This window comes from Lynx rufus, unplaced genomic scaffold (assembly GCF_022079265.1).
Source record: "Lynx rufus isolate CCGP_SWC_20201006 ecotype Redwood Valley unplaced genomic scaffold, mLynRuf1.p SCAF_9, whole genome shotgun sequence".
Taxonomy (NCBI): Eukaryota; Metazoa; Chordata; class Mammalia; order Carnivora; family Felidae; genus Lynx; species Lynx rufus.
Window position 1 is genome coordinate 63,890,631 of NW_025814897.1, and position 21,894 is coordinate 63,912,524.

Here is a 21,894-nt window from a genome sequence, read left to right on the forward strand (position 1 = left end):
GCCCGTTCATGCTCTGTCTCTCTCTGTCCCAAAAATAAATAAATGTTGAAAAAAAATTAAAAAAAAATTAGTATACATGCAATAATCTAGCTGAAATTCTAGGAAATTCAGTCAGTCAAGTAGTACCATTTAAAAATAATGTACCGTGTTATATTTATTTACTCTCCATGACACTCATTATTCAACCATTTTTTAAATCTCTTCATCATTTTGTACATTCTAGTAAATTTAAGACTATATCTTTGAGCAATGTCATTTATCTTAAATATTATTGTCTTACAATATAGCAGTTAGGTCAATGCCTTCCCCATATGCTTGTGACCCTTATCGTTTCAGGGCAGTTTGACTTCCACTAGCGACTATAAGCATCTTTTGCATCCAGACTTTCTTTGGCCGATATGCCAGTTCTGCTCACATGCCCAGAAGGCCTGTGGCCCAGGGAATTAATGTCCCCTGCAGCAACCAGGACTTGGATGATTGGTGACAGTTGGTGTCTGAATACCCCAGATCCCTCACACCTTAGGTGCGATATACATCTGAGGTACGTGTTCTACTCTTCTTTCTCAGAGTTCTCCAAGGAGGATTAAGATCCAGTTGCCCACAGTAACTTGCTTGATGACACAACCTTTATCTGTTCTTTTGCTTTTCTGTCCCACTTCCCCATCCTATTAGTTTTAAACTATAATCACTCCCTAAATGAACTTTTTTCATTCAAATCCTTGCTCATGGTCAACTTCTGAGGGACCCAGACACACTCATTGTTTATAAATTATGTTTCCCCTGCTACAAATTGTTTTAGCTGCATGCTATCTGCTCAGTCCTTTGATGTTAATTAAAAACTGTATCCTCTGGGTGTCTGAATTAAAGAGGTAAAGAAAGAGGGAAAATATGGGGGAAAACTCTGACTTGGACTAGCTTCTGTACCATTAGATGATATTTTTCCATTTTCCGGTCTGGGAAACCTCTTTATTTTGGAATTAAACATAAATAAAACTTAACCTAAATTATTTGGGTATGTCAAGTTTTAAATTCCCAAGTTTGAAGCAAAACTTATTTATTTTTTTAATTTTTAAAAATGTTTATTTATTTTTGAGAGAGAGAGAGAGAGAGAGAGCACGAGCAGGGGAGGGGCAGAGAGACAGAGAGACACAGAATCTGAAGCAGGCTCCAGGCTCTGAGCTGTCAGCACAGAGCCCGATGCGGGGCTCAAACTCATGGACCATGAAATCATGACCAGAGCTGAAGTCAGACACTCAACCGATTGAACCACCCAGATGCCCCAAAACTTGTTTTTTAATATATTCTTTGTTAAAATATAGAGTTGGTGAACATTTCTTCTAAATCTTGTCCTATAACTTTTCTTATCTCTAGTTTACTGACCTGAAGTCAGCTTTAAGATACACTTATATCTTCATGAATATTTTATTTGTTTGTTTATTTATTTATTTACTTTCTTGTTACCAGACCAAATATTGAATTTAACAACAATTATAGAGTAAAGGTACTATATAGAGATTGCCAAATTGGATTATAGATAATTGTTACTATTTAGTGTCATTTAAAAAAATTAAATATCTATTATTGAGGTATATAGCTAACATACAATGTTATATTAGTTTCAGGTGTACAACATAGTGATCCAGCAATTCTATACATTACTCAGTGCTCACCACAAAATATAGTCACCATCTGTTACCGTACAATGTTACTAAAATATTATTGACTATATTCCCTATGCTGTACTTTCCATCTCCTTGACTTACTTATTTTACAACTGAAAATTTGTACCTCTTAATTCTCTTCACCTATTTTGCCCATCCCTCAACTCCCCTCTTCTCTGGCAACTGTCAGTTTGTTCTCTATATTTATGTGTCTGTTTTTTTTTTAAGTTTATTTATTTTTGAGAAAGGAGGGGAAGGGCAGAGAGAGGGAGAAACATGATCCTAAGCAGACTCCACACTGTCAGCACAGAGCCAGATGTGGTTTCTATCTCATGACCCATGAGACCATGACCTGAGCTAACACCGAGAGTTGGATGCTTAACCGACTGAACCACTCAGGTGCCCCATGAGTCTGGGTTTTGTTTGTTTGTTCATTTGTTTTGCTTCTTAGATTCCATATATAGGTGAAATCATATTTGTTTTCTGGTATTTGTTGCTGGTATTTGTTTCTCTGTCTGATGTATTTCACTTAGCACAATACCCTCTAGGTCCACCCACGTTGCAAATGGCAAGATGCCATTTTTTATGGCAGAATAATCTATCACTATATAGATATACATCACATATTTTTTGTATCCATTTATCTGTGGATGGACACTTGGGTTGCTTCCATCATCTGGGCATTATTTATATATCTTTTTGAGTTAGTGTTTTCATTTATTTGGATAAATATCCCTACTGGAATTACCAGATCATATGCTATTTCTATCTCTATTTTTTTTGAGAAACCTCTATACTGTTCTCCACAGTGGTTGCATCCATTTACACTCCCACCAATAGTGTATGAGGGTTCCCTTTTCTCCACATCCTCACCAACACTTGATACTGCTTGTCATTTTGATACTAGCCATTCTGACTCGTGTGAGGTGATATCTTATTGTGGTTTTGATTTGCATTTCTCTGATAATTAGGGACATTCAGCATCTTTGCATGTGTCTGTTGGGTACCTGTGTGTGTTCTTTGGAAAAATCCCAGACAAAGCTGGAGGTATCACAATCCTAGATTTCAAGATATACTACAAAGTCATAGTAACCAAAACAGTATGTTTGTGGCACAAAAATAGACACATAGATCAATAGAAAAGAATAGAGAGCCAGAAACAAACTCATATTATTCATCTATGACAAATGCGGCAAGAATATATAATTGAGAAAAGACAGCCTTTTCATTAATGGTGCTGGGAAAACTGGATAGCTACATGCAAAAGAATGAGAGTGGACTACATTCTTTTACCAGCACAGAAATACACTCAAAATGGATTAGAAACCTAAATATGAGATCTGACCATAAAAGTAAAAGAAACATAGCCAGTAATCTCTTGGACATCAGCCTTAGCAACATAAGCTACTCTGATATGACTCCTCAGACAAGGGAAGCAAAAGCAAAAATAAACTATTGGGACTACGCCAAAATAAAAAGCTTCTGCACAATGACAGAAACCATCAACAAAACAAAAATGCAACCTAGTGAATCTGAGAAGATACTTGCGAATGATGTATTCAATAAGGGGTTAATATAAAAAATATATAAATAGCTTACACAGCTCAACACCAAAAAAAAAAAAAAAAAAGACAATCTGATTAAAAAATGAGCAGAGGGCCTGAATACACGTTTCTCCCCCATGGATATTTTAGTTGGAATTTGACAGCAGCTGTGGTAGAAACCTTCATTTGTTCACTCCTTTATTAATTTAGCAAACATTTATTGAGTACATTTATGCAGTTACCATGCTATGAGCTAGAAATGTGACTGGGAACAAAACAGACTAGTTCCTGCCCTTCTGGATTATGCTAGCATGGTGTGCTACCAGATTAACACAGAGATCAGAAGAAAAAAAAATATTCCTGCTAGTATGGAACGAAAAAATCGTTAGCCTTTTTGCACCAAAAGAAAAGGAATGTGGGAATTTGGTGAGTTTAAAACAAACCCAGTAACACAAAATAGTATGTATTACAGGATTTGGCAAAGAAGATTTTGGTGATCTTGAGACAAAGTAGGTCAGTTCAGTCATGTAGGGCACTTGGCAGGAGGTGATCCAAATGGGCTGAGGAATACAATGCAGAGGTGAAGTGTGCCACAAGGTGTGCCATGAAGTGAAGTCTGAGCCATAAAAACACCTACACTTGATGCCATAGGATCTCTTTCCTTTCAGACTACCCAGAATGGAGAGTATTATTGTCAACCTGGGAATCACCTACTGAAGATGTTGTAGGCTCCACCAAATGAAAAGCCTGGATCCCCACCCAACCCCATACATGAGAGCAATTAAGGACAGCTCCCTAAAAAGAAATATGCATTGAACTGTTACCTGTGTGAGAAATACAATTTTATTGGGTTATGCTACTGTTACTTCTGGGTTTTCTGGGCAAATGTTCTCTTCGTGTATAATGAATGACCAATTAAAGTAGCAGTAGACCCAATTATTATAAATGCTTTTTTTTTTTCAACGTTTATTTATTTTTGGGACAGAGAGAGACAGAGCATGAACGGGGGAGGACCAGAGAGAGAGGGAGACACAGAATTGGAAACAGGCTCCAGGCTCTGAGCCATCAGCCCAGAGCCTCACGCGGGGCTCGAACTCACAGACCGCGAGATCGTGACCTGGCTGAAGTCGGACGCTTAACAGACTGCGCCACCCAGGCGCCCCTATAAATGCTTTTTGAAAAAATATATGGCAAAAAATGGGAGGCATTTAGAGAGATAGTCCAAAGGAAAGAAAATCCAAATTGTTGTTTGCCTGAACAGGGAGATCTTGATCATATCTGGAAGCTGATGAGGTAGCAGGAAGAGCTTATAAAACAAGAAGAACATGTATACAATGGAGCACACGAGACAGGCAATGAACATGAGAATTCAGAATCAAGGTAACAATTACAGAAGATATTGTGGGAGTGTCCTAGAGCTGACACAAAACCTACTTTAAGATCTGGGGCAGAACACTGACCAGGAAAAGGACGCTTCTTCTTGGTCTATCCAGTCAGAAACTCAGAAATGGGCCATCAGTGCCACCTTAGGGGAAGATGGAAACCTGGGGCATCTGAGCTCATTTAGTGAGAGAAAAGAGCAAGGATACCAGGCCAGGAAACATGCCCAAGAGGACTCATTAACATCTTGTTTCCTGGACCAGCATTTCCAGGGGAGGCCATTTCAGCTGAGAAGATAAGTCCCTGTGAATGCAGGAATGGAATAAAGCAGAGGGGGGAGGGGTCATGGGAAAGGAGCCAGAACAGCCTCCCCAGAGACAGTGAGGCCAAGCACAGCAGGGTCTCCCTTGGGGAGCTCTTCCAATATCTACTTCTTCCAGATTCCTGCTGCTCTCATCCTTGCTCCCAGACCCTAGCAGGAGTAAATGGCAGTCTGAGCATCTGGACCCAAGAACTCAGCCTGACAACTTCTCCAGAGCTGGATGGGTTCTTGACCTAGGGAACTGAGTGACAGAAACAGTTTCTTCTAATTCTCTATGGGTGTGAGAGCAGGAAATCCATCACTGAAGTAAGAGCGCCACAGAAACTACCCAAGGACTGAACTAGCCCTCTGTCTCCACTGCATCTCCAGAGAAGACCTTTAGAAGAATAGAAGGACCAGAAGGGGCCCTGACAGCTGTATTGGTCAGACTCCTCAGACTCTTAACCCAGCTTAGCAAAACTTCAACCAGTTGGACACTGCTGGAAAAGCCTCAGCCTTTCCCCATTTCTACAGGAAAATCCTTCACCTTCAAACAACCCACAGGGCAGTTTGCACGTTTGGCCATCTGGGCTTCTCACTACCTGAGGTAAGGGCTTTGTCTCTCTGTCAGGGAAGTGTGCAGCCTCTAGGAATGCTGAGTTGAGAAACAGAGCCCCAAACAGACCCTAAGAACTTAAGCTACTCTGTCTTCCAGATTCTCTAGTGCTTTGGGGCCTGTACTTGATCCTAATGCCCTCTATTCTTGGTTTTCTAAACATGAAGAAAAATCAGTGAAAATGATGAAGGAGTCTGTGCCACGTCCCAGGCCAGGGTGTCTGCTTCCTGGTGGAAATACCAGTACCTATCTTTAGCACTCCTGGGCTTTCTGCCCTCTGCTCAGAGATTTTTGCCCCTATCTGGTAAAAAATGTCTCCAAAGGGCCATCTAAGAGCAAATGATATGCCTGTCATATGCTCTAATAATACCTTTTGTGCCATTAAAATCCTGTGGACCCAGAAGAGACCCGTAGGGGAACCAGTGAAATGTCCAAATATAGAAGCCACAGTATAGGGGAAAGATTTAGAGAAACATGCTTCTCTTACAGATTCTTTAACACATGTTCAGAATTGGATTTATCTGCCTAGTTCCCATGATGCATGACATCGATACTTGTCAATCCCAAGTCCCTGTCTCTTCTGACTTTTCTGGGGTGGGATACCACATTCCAAACGTGGCTTTCCAGAACAGGAGTTCATCCTCCCTATCCCCACGACCCTTCAATCCAGTGGAGATACTCTGGTCGTGCAAGAAGGAGAGTGGGGATCTGGGTCAGGTGCACAAGAGGGAAGATAGGATTAATGAGCCTGATTACAGCACACAGCACATGCTCTATTGTTGCCGGCACCTTTCACCGTTTCCCCCAAACACAAACACTCTGATATTCCTGGGCAGAGCCTCATCCGTTATCAGATTTTTGAGTTTTCCCAGGCTCACATGTTGTCATAGCCTGTAAAGAAACACCTATGTCCTTTGATCCAAAAGGTTTAGCTCCTAAAACCAACACCATGTCAAACTCATCACCCCTTAGTCTGAGACAGTCTAGAATTCCTTCTCTCTCAGGCACATGGAGAGTGTGTAGCTGGCCCAGAGAGGTGACGAAGGTGGACGTACTTTAGCTCTTCCCATGATGCTTCCATCTACAGCCTTGAGTGCTGCAAACAAATGTGGACATAGGCTGTATGGAAAATGAGTGGAAGTGCTTTGTTGAAAAAAACATTTCTGTACCTGCTTTAGAGTTTTATATTCAGAATAGGTCTGTTAGGACACTAACCGGGCATTTAAATCAGTCATCAGGGGCGCCTGGGTGGCTCGGTCGGTTAAGTGTCCGACTTCAGCTCAGGTCATGATCTCATGGATCGAGGGTTCGAGCCCCACATCGGGCTCTGTGCTGACAGCTCAGAGCCTGGAGCCTGTTTCAGATTCTGTGTCTCCCTCTCTCTGTGACCCTCCCCCATTCATGCTTTGTCTTTCTCTGTCTCAAAAATAAATAAACGTCAAAAACAAAATTTAAATCAGTCATCAAACATTATACTTAAACCTAGGTACAAAAATAATCAAGGGCTTATGTATTAGAATATTACTTTCTGGGGCACCTGGGTGGCTCAGTCGGTTAAGCATCCGACTTCGGCTCAGGTCACGATCTCGCGGTATGTGAGTTCGAGCCCAGCGTCGGGCTCTGTGCTGACTGCTCAGAGCCTGGAGCCTGTTTCAGATTCTGTGTCTCCCTCTCTCTCTGACCCTCCCCCGTTCATGCTCTGTCTCTCTCTGTCTCAAAAATAAATAAACGTTAAAAAAAAAAAGAATATTACTTTCTAGTACATAAGCTACCTTTAAGAGAGGGATAATTTAATCGTTCTGGAAAGATACTTGTCCAGGTTTGGTGTCCCGAATAATACTTTCATATAATGACCTCTCAATGTTTAGTTATTATTATGATGCCTGCTCTCCATTTAGATGGTTCTTTCATCAATATACAATTAAAAGTGTCAGAAACGGAGAGGTCAAGAGTTAAAGTCAGAGTCCAATAGGAAAGGCAACACCTTATTGTATTCATGATACCTCACAATTCCATGTCCCTGTCTCTTCTGACTTTGCCGGGCTTGGGTACAAGCTCCAAATGTGGCTTTTCCAAATGGGAGTTGGATTCAATTAGGGTCCTGTGATGTTACAAACTAGGGACCACGTTTGAAAAAATTCACCGAGAATGTGTTTGGTTCTAGGCAACTAAAGAAACAATACAGAATGGAGTACTGGAACTCCACCCTGGGCAGTGGCTTTATATTGATGGGGATTCTGAAAGACAGTGGGTCTCCTGAACTGCTCTGTGTCATAATCACAGTCCTGTACATGTTGGCCCTGACCAGCAATGGCCTGCTGCTCTTGGTCATCACAGTGGATTCCCGGCTCCACGTGCCCATGTACTTCCTGCTCGGGCAGCTCTCACTCATGGACCTCCTCTTCACATCTGTTGTCACTCCCAAGGCGCTCATGGATTTTCTGCGCAGTGAAAACACCATCTCCTTTGCGGGCTGTGCCCTTCAGATGTTTCTGGCATTGATGCTGGGTGGTGCAGAGGACCTGCTACTGGCCTTCATGGCCTATGATAGATATGTGGCCATTTGTCATCCTCTGAACTACATGGTCTTCATGAGGCCAAGGGTCTGCTGGCTCATGGTGGCCACAGCATGGATACTGGCATCCTTAAGTGCCATTGTTTATACCATGTATACCATGCAGTATCCCTTCTGCAAAGCCCGGAACATCAGGCACCTGCTCTGTGAGATTCCACCTTTGCTGAAGTTGGCCTGTGCAGATACCTCTAGATATGAACTGTTTGTGTATGTGATGGGTGTGACCTTCCTGATGCCCCCTCTCCTTGCAATCATTTCTTCCTATGCACTAATCCTGTTTACTGTGCTTCATATGCCCTCAAATGAGGGGAGGCAGAAAGCCCTAGTCACCTGCTCTTCCCATCTGACTGTGGTTGGGATGTTCTATGGAGCTGCCACATTCATGTATGTCTTGCCCAGTTCCCTCCACAGCCCCAAGCAAGACAACATCACCTCTGTTTTCTACACGGTTGTCACTCCAGCCCTGAACCCCCTTATCTACAGCTTGAGGAATAAGGAAGTCATGGGGGCTTTGAAGAGAGTGCTGGGAAAATACATGCTGTAGACACATTCCACCATCTAGGGAGAGCTTATGGCTAGCCCTCAAAATTTATTCCTCTTTGAAGTCAGAAGAAATCTGCTAATACTCATGGTGAAAACACTATAACTCAGAGTGTATCTTTTAATAGAAAAATGAAGAAGTGTGACCTGACTTCTGAAATGATTTTGTGTGTCTGTATTTTTACCATTTTACTTTATTTTATTTTTTCAACTACAGTTGACATAGAATGTTACATTAGTTAGGTGTGCAACATAGTGACCTGACAAGTCTATACTTTATGCTGTGTTCACCACAAATGTAGCTACCATCTGTTACCATACAGCACCATTACACTATCATGGACTGTATTCCCTTTCATCCCCACTGTACCTTTTATCCTGGTGATGTATTCATTCCCAACTGGAAGCTTGTATCTCCCACTCCTCTTGACCCATTTTCACCATCCTTCCATCTGTTCTGGCAACCACCAGTTTATTCTCTGTATCCATGGTCTATTTCTGTTGTTTCTTTGTTTGTTCTTTTGTTTTGTTTTCATTCCATGTATAAGTGAAATCATATGGGATTTGTTTTTTTCTGCCTGACTTATTTTACTTAGCATAATACCCTCAAGGTTCATCCATGTTATCACAAATGGCGAGATTTCATTCTTTTTTTATGGCTGATTAATATTCCACTGTATGTGCATGTGTGTGTGTGTGTGTGTGTGTGTGTGTAACATCTTCTTTATCCATTCATCTATCAACAGGCATGTGGGTTGCTTTCATATCTCAGCTATTGTAAATAATGCTACAATTAAAACAGGGATGTTTATATCTTTATGAATTAGTGTTTTCATTTTCCTTGGATAAGTAGCCAGTAGTAGAACTACTGGATCATATGATATTTCTTTTTTTTTTTTTCAGTATATGAAATTTATTGTCAAATTGGTTTCCATACAACACCCAGTGCTCATCCCAAAAGGTGCCCTCCTCAATACCCATCACCCACCCTCCCCTCCCTCCCACCCCCCATCAACCCTCAGTTTGTTCTCAGTTTTTAAGAGTCTCTTATGCTTTGGCTCTCTCCCACTCTAACCTCTTTTTTTTTTTTCCTTCCCCTCCTCCACGGGTTTCTGTTAAGTTTCTCAGGATCCACATAAGAGTGAAAACATATGGTATCTGTCTTTCTCTGTATGGCTTATTTCACTTAGCATCACACTCTCCAGTTCCATTCACGTTGCTACAAAGGGCCATATTTCGTTCTTTCTCATTGCCCTGTAGTACTCCATTGTGTATATAAACCACAATTTCTTTATCCATTCATGAGTTGATGGACATTTAGGCTCTTTCCATAATTTGGCTATTGTTGAGAGTGCTGCTTCATATGATATTTCTATTTTGATTTTTTGAGGAATCTCCATACCGTTTCTACAGTGGCTGCACCAATTTATATTCCCACCAGCATTGCACAAAGGTTTCTTTTCCTCACATCCTTGCCAATACTTACTTTTTGTCTTTTTTATTCTAGCATTTTGATGATTCAAGGTGATATCTCATTATCAAATGCTCTTTTAAGTCTTTCTTCCATCAAGCAATTTATAAGAAATGATCTGCATTCTATTTAAAATTTGCCTACTTTCCCATGTAGCTACCAAGTTGAATGAGACAAGGGACTTTTACCAATTTTGGACATGACCTCTGACTTGAAAGTCCATAGTGGACCAACGTATGAACCAAAGAAAAGAAAGTTTCAAGAAAAGAAAGTTTCAAGTTTCAAGTTTCAAGGGCCTAAGCAAGGCCCGTATCAAGGGAGTAGACCTTGAGATCTGCACAAATTTTAGACACCTGACCTTGTTACAAGAGCATGTAGGCAACCTAATTAATGCCGAAACTTGTAGTAGTTTGTATGGATTTGTATCATGTTCTAACTTCCTTTTTCCAAACAGTCATTATGGAAACTGACCCACCTGGACACTCCAACAGGTGTTTTTGTTTGACTTTGTTTTTGATGTGGAAAATTTTTATACTGCCTAAAATCCAAATATTGCTGAAATGAACAAAATAGAAAGGACATCTCATTAGCAAGGTCCATTGGAAACAATGCTTACTCCTTGGCAGTAAACAGAACAGACAAACAAACAACTGGTTACAGTCTTGAAATGGAGCTAAATTGCAGAGGGTTCATATGCTTAATATGTGTGGATGTGTGAGTCTGTGGATGTATATTTGTGCTGAAAAGGAGAGGACAACATATCAATTAATATTCTAGTGGCTTAAATATGCTGTACTACTGCCATTTGTTTGTAAGCCTGGAAATACTTAAACAAAATCTGCAGGTTGTTTTGAAGCTTCAAAATAACATGATTCATCCAAGTGGCACTATTTTGGGGAATATTGCTCTTTTTGGAAATTTGCTAATGCTTTCTCTTTAAAAAATAATAAAAAGTTATTAAAAATTAATAACAGCACTTTCATCTGTAAAACTAAGGACTTTTAAAAAATTAATAAAATTAGGGATACTAAAAACAGGCAAAAACCATCTAAAATCTTACCCAGAGATAACCTCCACACTTTTAGATACATTTTCTTTCAGTTTGAAGGTAGGCATGCATTTCACTGAGTTTATATGTGCACATAAAGTAGAGATTTTTTCGCAGTGACAAAGAGGCTGGGGTCAGTTGTCAGAGTACCGAGGTTCGAATTCAGTATGCCCCCACTAACATAACTTTGAGCATGTTTCTTTTTTTTTTTTTTAAATTTTTTTTTCAACATTTATTTATTTTTGGGACAGAGAGAGACAGAGCATGAACGGGGGAGGGGCAGAGAGAGAGGGAGACACAGAATCGGAAACAGGCTCCAGGCTCCGAGCCATCAGCCCAGAGCCCGACGCGGGGCTCGAACTCCCGGACCGCGAGATCGTGACCTGGCTGAAGTCGGACGCTTAACCGACTGCGCCACCCAGGCGCCCCACATTGAGCATGTTTCTTAACCTCTCTGTACCTATCTGCAAATCTCTAAGCTGTATATTGGCAGTAATAGTAAGACCTACTTCATAGTCATTTGAGGATTAAAGAAGTTAGTAAACATAAATGTAAGACATTTAGAATAACACCTGGCATAGAATGAGTATTTAATAAATCTTAACTCTTCTGTGAATAAGTAGCCTTGAAAATATTTTTATGTAATGACATAACAATACATCATATGGATGCTTTGTAATAGAATTGGCTATTTCATCATTGATATACATCTAGTGTGTGTCTGTAAAAATGTTGACCTCTGAGTCAACATTGTGTGTGTGTAAAAATAACAATGTTGACCTCTGAGTCAACAGTGATTGATTTTTTTCCATCAGAATAAATTCTTGTGAGTGGAATTACTAAAACCAAAGTCAAAATCTATTTAATATTCTTGATATAGAAAGATGAATTAATTTTTTACATATTAAACATTCTGCATTTTTGCCAGCAACATATAAGTGTACTTAACTCATTTTCATATTGAGTTGAACAGTTTTTATTAATTTACTAGGTATAAATTTAAATATATTACTTTAGTTTGCATAATAGATAAATTTATATTTTTCTTTTTGAGTTTTTGGAGTTCTTTACAGATTAGGGACACTGATAATTTGGTACCTTTGTGGTAATAACTTTTTATTTTTCAAACTTGTGTTATTTTTCAAATATCTGCATGGTAAGGATTTGTAGACACAGAAGTACTGAAAATATTTGTGTAGTGAAATCTATCCATCTTTTTCTTTTCTGTTTTCTTTAAGTAATTTTACTGCTAGGATGTAATTTTCTACTCTCTCTTTAGGTAGCAATTTATATATTTTATTTTTTCTTCATAATTCTATAATTTGTATTTAACTTTTAGAATAAGTTTCTAATTTATCTTGATATGGTGAGGTTTTAACTTTTTTCAAAGTTGTCATTTTCTTTTTTTGTAATGTTTATGTATTTTTGAGAGAAAGAGAGAGAGAGAGAGAGAAAGAGAGAGAGAGGGTAGGGAGGGGCAGAGAGAGAGGGAGACACAGAATCCAAAGCAGGCTGCAGGCTCTGAGCGGTCAGCACAGAGCCTGATGCAGGGCTCGAACTCACAAGCCCTGAGATCATGACCTGAGCTGAAGTCAGACGCTCAACAAACTGAGCCACCCAGGTGCCCCCAAAGTTGCCCTTTTCTTTACAATAATTCTTTTCCATGAATTTATTTTTTAAATCATGTATTATGTCTCATAAACATAGTATTAAGGTACATTTCTTGGCTATCTGTTCAGTTCTAGCTTCTTTCTCTCCTTGCTCTTTCTAAGGATATTTGATTCTGTCATCTACACCTCAAAAACCCATTGGTAATTTGATCATGAATATATTCAGCTGGTACAGTAACTTGTAATTTAGGATTTTTTGCAGTACTCAGCTATGCCTTCCAGAACATAGTATATACTACTCCACCTTCTGAACTCAATCTTCTTTCCTTTCTGAAAATGACTCTTTCACACCTCAGTCTCAGCTGATTATCTTACCCCATATGTACTTAACTTGGAATAGAATGTGGAGTGTGGGGTAAGAAAGAGAAGAGAAATAAGAAAGGCCAGCCCCTTATCTTTTTCTATTCAAACCTCCCACCCACGTGTATGTACCTGTATGTTCATGTTTGGTTTCCCCCTTTACAACTATCTATTAAAGGCTGACCCCTTCACTAGTATTTCACCTACCAAAGATTTTGTTCCTGCAGAGTCTCTTTAATCTTAAACCATTTTCTTCTTCTCTTCTGGATCATAATCACAAGGATACAAGTATGCTCTGATTATCCCATCATAAAGAACCCCTTCTGATCGCCAAGTAATATTCCATTGTGTATATATATGTATATTTACCACATCTTTCTTATACATTCATATGTTGATGGACATTGGGGCTTTTTCCATAATTTGGCTATTGTCGATAGTGCTGCTATAAACACTGGGGTGCATGTGCCCATTCGAATCAGCATTTTTTTTTTTTTTTGTCTTTTAACGTTTATTTATTTTTGGGACAGAGAGAGACAGAGCATGAACGGGGGAGGGGCAGAGAGAGAGGGAGACACAGAATGGGAAACAGGCTCCAGGCTCTGAGCCATCAGCCCAGAGCCGGACGCGGGGCTCGAACTCACAGACCACGAGATCGTGACCTGGCTGAAGTCAGACGCTTAACCGACTGCGCCACCCAGGCACCCCTCGAATCAGCATTTTTTTATCCTTTGGATGGGTACCTAGTAGTGAAATTACTGGGTTGTAGGGTAGTTCTATTTTTAATTTTTTTGAGGAACCTCCACACTGTTTTCCAGAGTGGCTGAACCAGTTTGCATTCCCACTAATGGTGTAAGAGGGTTCCCCATTCTCTGCATTCTTGCCAACATCTCTTGTTTCCTGAGATGTTAATTTTGGCAATTCTGACAAGTGGGAGGTGGTATCTCATTGGGGCTTTGATTTGTATTTTCCTGATGATGAGTGATGTTGAGCATCTTTTCATGTGCCTGTTAGCCATCCGTATGTCTTCTTTGGGGGCACCTGGCTGGCTCAGTCAGTTAAGTGTCTCACTCTTGGTTTCATCTTAGGTCATGATCTCACGGCTTTGTGGGTTCGAACCCTACATCAGGCTCCGTGCTGGCAGTGTAGACCCTGCTTGGGATTCTCTCTCTCTCTCCCTCTCTCTCTTCCCTTCCCCCACTTACACTGTCTCTGTCTTTCTCAAAATAAATAAACTTTAAAGAAAAATAAAAACCTTGTATGTCTTCTTTGGAAAAATGTCTATTCATGTCTTCTGCCTATTTCTTCACTGACTCATTTGCTTTTTGGGTGTTGACTCTGAGAAGTTCTTTATAGATTTGGGATACTAGCCCTTTGTCAGATATGTCCCTTGCAAATATCTTCTCCCATTTAGTGGGTTGTCTTTTAGTATTGTGGATTGCTTCCTTCGCTGTACAAAAGATTTTTATTTTGATGAAGTCCCAATAGTTTATTTTTGCTTTTGTTTCCCATCCTCAGGAGACATTTCCACTAAGAAGTTGCTACAGTGATGTCAAAGAGGTTGCTGCCTGTTTTCTGTTCTAGGATTTTGATGGTTCCCTGTCTCACATTTCGGTCTTTAATTCATTTTGAATTTATTTTTGTGTATGGTGTAGGACAGTGGTCCAGTTTCTTTCTTTTGCATGTTTCTGTCCAGTTTTCCCAACATCATTTGTTGAAGAACCTTTTTTTTCTATTGGATATTCTTTCCTGCTTTGTCAAAGATTAATTGACCATATAGTTGTGGGTTAATTTCTGGGTTTTCTATTCTGTTCTATTGATCTATATATCTGTTTTTGTGCCAGTTCCATCCTGTCTTGATCACTATACTTTTGGGGTATTTGTTTTGTTGTTTTTCTTTTAATGTTTATTTATTTATTTGGTGGGGGGGCGGGCTCAAGGGACAGAAAGGGAAACCTAACATGTGAAGCAGGCTCCATGATAAGATCATGACCTGAGCAAAAATCATATACTCAGCCAACTGAGCCACACTGGTGCCCTGATCACTACACCTTTATAGTATAACTTGAAGTCCAGAATTGTGATGCCTCCAGCCTTCCTTTTCTTTTTTAAGGTTGCTTGGCTCTTCCAGGTCTTTTGTGGTTCCATACCAAATTTAGGATTGTTTGTTCTAACTCTGTGAAAAATGCTGTTGGTATTTTGATAGGGATGTCATTAAATGTGTAGATTGCTTCGGGTGGTATAGGCATTTTAACAATATTTGTTTTTCCAATCCACAAGCATGAAATGTTTTCCCATTTCTTTGTGTCATCTGCAATTTCTTTCATGACTGTTCTATTGTTTTCAGAGTACAGATCTTTTACCTGTTTGGTTAGGTTTATTCCTAGGTATGTTATGGGTTTTGGTGCATTGGTAAATGGGATTGATTCCTTGATTTCTCTTTTTGCTTCTTCATTATTGGTGTATAGAAATGCAACAGATTTCTGTACATTGATTTTGTATTCTGCAACTTTACTGAATCATGTATGTGTTCTAGCAAATTTTTGGTAGAGTCTTTGGGTTTTTCTGTACAAAGTACCATGTCATCTGTAAATAGTGAAAGTTTGACTTCTTCCTTGCTGATTTGGATGCCTTTTATTTCTTTCTAAAAAAATTTTACTTAAATTCCAGGGGCGGCTAGGTGGCTCAGTCGGTTGAGCATCTGACTTTGGCCCAGGTCATGATCTCGTGGTTCATGAATTCAAGCCACGCATCAGGCTCTGTGCTGACAGCTCAGAGCCTGGAGCCTGCTTTGGATTCTGTGTCTCTCTCTCTGCCCCTCCCCCACTCTGTGCACATGCTCTCTCTCTCTCTCTGTCTCTCAAAAATAAACAAATAAACATTATAAAAAAGATTTTACTTAAATTCCAGTTAGTTAACATATAGTGGTAATATTAATTTCAAGTGTACAATTTGGTGATTCAAAACTTATAACACCTAGGGCTCATTACAAGTGCACTCCTTAATCCCCATCACTATTTAACCCATCCTCCCACCCAAACCCCCTTCTATATTTCTTTCCTTTGTCTATCAATATGCCTTGCTTTGAATAGGCAATTAACTAAATTTTCTTAGAATAGATATAGGAAAATAGGAGAAGGAAAAGAAGTGGAGGAATGGGATGAAAATGGGAAAATTTATAAGAAAATCACTTCTCTCTACATCTTTAAAATTCTCATCATGATTAAAGATCCTCACCTTAAAAGAGACTATTTTGCAGTCACTCTCCTGAGAGCCCCTTTGACATCCTTGTTTCTCAGACTATAAATGATCGGGTTCAGCATGGGTGTCACTGCTGAGTAGAACACAGAGATCATTTTATCCCTTTCATTCATTATCTTGGAGTTTGGCCTCATATAGGCAAATATTGCTGAGCCATAGAAGAGGACAACAACAATGAGATGGGAGCCACAGGTAGAGAAAGCCTTGAATCTCCCCTCCCCAGACTGCATTTGGATCACAGCAGAGATAATATTCCAGTAGGAGACAAGGATCAGGCAGACAGGAGCTAGGAGGATGACCACGCCCATTGCAAAGATGGCCATTTCTGTGCTATAGGTATTTGTGGAAGCCAGCTTCAGGAGGGCAGGAGGTTCACAAAAAAAGTGGTTAATGATATTGTTCCCTTGGTAGGGCAGACACAGTGTGAATGTGGTATCCACTAGAGATACTAACGCTCCACTGACCCAGGACCCTAAGGCCAGCTGGACACATAACCAATGTGTCATGATAGAAGAGTAGTGCAGGGGCTTACAGACAGCCACATACCGGTCATAGGACATCACCGCCAGCAGTGCGCACTCTGTACCCCCAACCAGAAGGAAGACAAATATTTGAGTTGAGCATCCAGCAAAGGAAATGGTTTTCCTCTTTGCCAGGAAGTGGACTAGCACCTGGGGCACTGTGGTGGTAGAGAAACAGAGATCAGCAAAGGACAAGTTTCTAAGGAAAAAGTACATGGGTGTGTGGAGTCTGGAGTCTGTGTGGATGAGCACAATGATAAGCAGATTTCCCAGTACAGTCAGCAGGTAGATGATCAGAAAAAGGAAGAAGAGCTGGAGTTGTGTGTGTGGATCCTGTGAAAGGCCCAGGAAGACAAATTCAGTCACATAGGTTTGGTTTTCTTCTCCCATGAAAATTTATTACTGTTTATAGGTCAGCACCAAGAAAAGAAACACATATTGATCAGTTATTAAAAAAAAAATGTATGGCACAAAAACAGACACACAGACCAATGGAATAGAATAGAAACCCCAGAACTAGACCCACAAACGTATGGCCAACTCATCTTTGACAAAGCAGGAAAGAACATCCAATGGAAAAAAGACAGCCTCTTTAACAAATGGTGCTGGGAGAACTGGACAGCAACATGCAGAAGGTTGAAACTAGACCACTTTCTCACACCATTTACAAAAATAAACTCAAAATGGATAAAGGACCTAAATGTGAGACAGGAAACCATCAGAACCTTAGAGGAAAAAGCAGGAAAAGACCTCTCTGACCTCAGCCGTAGCAATCTCTTACTCGACACATCCCCAAAGGCAAGGGAATTAAAAGCAAAAGTGAATTACTGGGACCTTATGAAGATAAAAAGCTTCTGCACAGCAAAGGAAACAACCAACAAAACTAAAAGGCAACCAACGGAATGGGAAAAGATATTTGCAAATGACATATCGGACAAAGGGCTAGTATCTAAAATCTATAAAGAGCTCACCAAACTCCACACCCGAAAAACAAATAACCCAGTGAAGAAATGGGCAGAAAACATGAATAGACACTTCTCTAAAGAAGACATCCAGATGGCCAACAGGCACATGAAAAGATGTTCAGCGTCGCTCCTTATCAGGGAAATACAAATCAAAACCACACTCAGGTATCACCTCACGCCAGTCAGAGTGGCCAAAATGAACAAATCAGGAGACTATAGATGCTGGAGAGGATGTGGAGAAACGGGAACCCTCTTGCACTGTTGGTGGGAATGCAAATTGGTGCAGCCGCTCTGGAAAGCAGTGTGGAGGTTCCTCAGAAAATTAAAAATAGACCTACCCTATGACCCAGCAATAGCACTGCTAGGAATTTATCCAAGGGATACAGGAGTACTGATGCATAGGGGCACTTGTACCCCAATGTTCATAGCAGCACTCTCAACAATAGCCAAATTATGGAAAGAGCCTAAATGTCCATCAACTGATGAATGGATAAAGAAACTGTGGTATATATACACAATGGAATACTACGTGGCAATGAGAAAAAATGAAATATGGCCTTTTGTAGCAACGTGGATGGAACTGGAGAGTGTGATGCTAAGTGAAATAAGCCATACAGAGAAAGACAGATACCATATGGTTTCACTCTTATGTGGATCCTGAGAAACTTAACAGGAACCCATGGGGGAGGGGAAGGAAAAAAAAAAAAAGAGGTTAGAGTGGGAGAGAGCCAAAGCATAAGAGACTGTTAAAAACTGAGAACAAACTGAGGGTTGATGGGGGGTGGGAGGGAGGGGCGGGTGGGTGATGGGTATTGAGGAGGGCACCTTTTGGGATGAGCACTGGGTGTTGTATGGAAACCAATTTGTCAATAAACTTCATATAAAAAAAAAAAGGAAACAGTTCAAGAGAAAGCCGTTAAAAATGTTGTACTACTTTGGAATGTCTTCATTCTCATAGATGTGTATCAATATAAAGATCATTGCCTCTGAGAGGCTCTATCTTCCAAATGCTTTCCTAAATGCCTCCTTTACCTCCTTGTTTCTCAGGCTGTAAATGAATGGATTCATCATGGATGTTATGACTGAGTAGAACACAGAAATCACCTTATCCCCTTCATTTATCTTCTTGGAATTTGGACGCATGTAGGTAAATATAGTTGAGCCGTAGAAGAAGACCACAACAATGAGATGAGAACCACAGGTAGAAAAGGCCTTAAGTCTCCCCTCACCTGACTGTATCCGAATCACAGTGGAGATAATATTCCAGTAGGAGAAAAGGATGAGGGAGACAGGGCCAAGGAGAATTACTATGCCCATTGCCAAGATGGCCATCTCAGCTTTGTAGGTTTCTTCTGAAGCCAACTTCAAGAGTGCAGGAGGTTCACAAAAATAATGATTAATTATATTCTGTCCATGGTATGAGAGACATAAAGTAAATATTGTGTCTACTAAAGACACAATGGCTCCACTGGCCCAGGACCCTATGATCAGCTGTACACACACCCTCTGGGTCATGAGGGTGGAGTAGTGAAGGGGCTTACAGACAGCCACATAGCGGTCATAGGACATCACTGCTAGGAGGGAACTTTCTGTACACCCAGCTACTAGGAAAAAAATCATCTGAATTGAACACCCAGCAAAGGAAATGGTCTTTCTCATTACCAGCAAGTGGAATAGCATCTGGGGGATGACTGTTGTAGAGAAACAGAGATCAGTAAACGACAGGTTTTTAAGGAAGAAGTACATTGGTGTATGAAGTCGAGAGTCAATATGAATTAGCACTATGATGAGAAAATTCCCACACAGAGTCAGCAGGTAGATGATGAGAAACACTACAAACAGCAGGATTTGGGTCTGCCAATCTGAAGAAAGGCCTAGCAAGATGAATTCAGTCAGATAGGTTTGGTTTTCTGTGCCCATTGGTGTTTATTTCTGTCTACACATCAGCATAAATAAAGGAATCAAAAGTTGACTATGGTGGAAAACCAAATCCTGAAAGTGAAGATCTCATTGTAAGAACAAATATGTTTTATTGAAAAAACATCTTGGAAGCATTTAAGACACTTGATTTTCCAAAATTTCCATCCTTAATTCTTACGGAAGCTATTTGAAAACAGATGCTCACATATTATATGGATTTGAAAAAATATGAAGAGTTCTGCCTTTAGTAGAAAGCCCAGGTTTTTCTTTTATCTAGTTTACTTTTCAATCAGCAGATTTTGACTTTCATTTCGTCAAGGAGAGGAACCAATAATTATCTTTTCCTTTGTGTTTCTAAAGGATCATTTATCATTCTTCCAAGAAGGAAGGGAATTTTAAGAAACCATTTAGATCATGTTATAATCCACACATTTAGTCCTTTTCTAAATTCTTCACTGGATCAGAGAATCAAGCCTTGATGGCAGTGTTGAAGATTAAGGCATGATAGGCCCTCATTGTTACAGAGCCAAGATGTTGGAGACAAGGCCAGACTTAAGTAGCACCACACCCTATGGAAGCAGGAACAGCCCTTTGTGGAGACCAAGTGCCACCACAATAGCTGTCTGCACAGTTTCAGTATCTTTTCTAGTGTGACAGTATTTGAGCTTATTCATGCTGCAATTTGTTTCAGAGTATCCAATCAGTGGGTTAGGTACATCAGTAGGAAATCAGGCACTGGTCCAATGCTTTGCAGCCAGGCAGGAAATACTATTCAATCTATACATTATTGTACATCAGAAACAAGCAAGGAATAACATGGCTGGATATAAGCTAATAGAGATGGAAATTATAAAGAGTTAGGGAAGTTAGCTGGGGGCATGGGTAAATGGCTGGCACTCAGGGTTGGAGACATCTATCCCTGAGAAGGGTGGAAGTAATAGTCTTAGAATTGGCCTTTAGAATGAAGATGTCAGAACAGAAAGTCAGCCCACCTGGCAGGGCCATCTTGAGATAGACAGATATCAGAGCCTACAGACTAGAAAGGTTTGTCTTCACACGTAAGACCCTACCTCTAGCTGGCAGTATAGGAAAACTATGGCCAGAGCAATTGTGCCTTGACCACTGGCTCATGAGCTGCCAAGTAGGACTTAATTTCAGGAACATGAATTGACAATGAGGTTTCTATTCATGAATTTCCATTCAGATGGAAATGAAATGGGTCCAGTCTGAGCCTACAGTAGAGTCCATTGGTCTTTAAGGGACCAGGAAGGCAGAGTCAGGGAATGATTTGAGGAACTGGCAAAATTAAATGAGAAATATCTTTTCTTTAGATAAGTTGAAATACACAGGAAGATCACTGATAAAGTCTCTAACCTAGTAGCCAAACTCATTTTCCAACAATTATTGATAAGTGCAGTTTTTCACTGCTTCATCATGGTAAATTTACATTCAATGAACTATGAATATTTCATGTGTACAATCTGGTGAGTTTTGATATATGTATACAATAATGTGCTTTTAAAAGGTTACTATTAACTTATATATGATTGTTTGTTTACAATTCTGTCTTCTGACTGGGCTATAAGTTTCTTCAGGGTAGAAATCCTATCTCAATCCATATGTCTGCATCACCTGGCATATAGTAAATTTTCAAGAACTATTCACAGACTGAATGGGTGAATAAATAACTGAATGCATCCAGGACTGAACAAACTCTTCCTCAACACATAGTCTCTGTCACACACACATCCACTCAATAACTCCTAAGTGCTAATCATCCTATGTAAAGCATAGTATGAGATTCAGAAGGCACAGCTGATATTGATCCAGCTATGTGGTCCAGCTTGGAATGGGGATATTCTGTGACCAATCAGAAGGATAAACACAAAGGATGATCACCTGGACTACTGGTGAGAGTACATAAGTGGTAGTTCTTCCAGGGGACTAGATCCTCAATATGCAATCCTATTCTCTTTTTCATTCTTAGCCTCTGAGAAGATATATGCAATGTGGTAGCAACCTGAGTACTAGGGTACTGGGGCAGGGAGTGCCCACACACCCAACATTAGCACTCACTTAGCTCTGGCTCCTTCTCACCTCCTAAACAATGGACAGCACATT

The 21,894-nt window shown here is 40.2% G+C and overlaps 3 protein-coding genes across 3 annotated transcripts; 1 reads left to right on the forward strand and 2 right to left on the reverse strand.

The window, feature by feature from the left end:
* Window positions 1-7,688: 7,688 nt before the first annotated feature.
* LOC124506249 (olfactory receptor 2AG1-like) lies at window positions 7,689-8,621 on the forward strand. The gene has a single exon (XM_047072273.1). The coding sequence runs from the start codon at window positions 7,689-7,691 to the stop codon at window positions 8,619-8,621; it is 933 nt and encodes a 310-aa protein (XP_046928229.1).
* Window positions 8,622-9,341: 720 nt separating this feature from the next.
* Window positions 9,342-17,278, reverse strand: LOC124506165 (olfactory receptor 2D3-like). Its single transcript, XM_047072186.1, has 2 exons — window positions 16,370-17,278; window positions 9,342-9,353 (listed from the first exon to the last, which is right to left on the reverse strand). The coding sequence occupies exons 1-2, from the start codon at window positions 17,276-17,278 to the stop codon at window positions 9,342-9,344; spliced, it is 921 nt and encodes a 306-aa protein (XP_046928142.1).
* Window positions 17,279-18,849: 1,571 nt separating this feature from the next.
* Window positions 18,850-19,773, reverse strand: LOC124506188 (olfactory receptor 2D3-like). Its single transcript, XM_047072205.1, has one exon. The coding sequence runs from the start codon at window positions 19,771-19,773 to the stop codon at window positions 18,850-18,852; it is 924 nt and encodes a 307-aa protein (XP_046928161.1).
* Window positions 19,774-21,894: the final 2,121 nt, after the last annotated feature.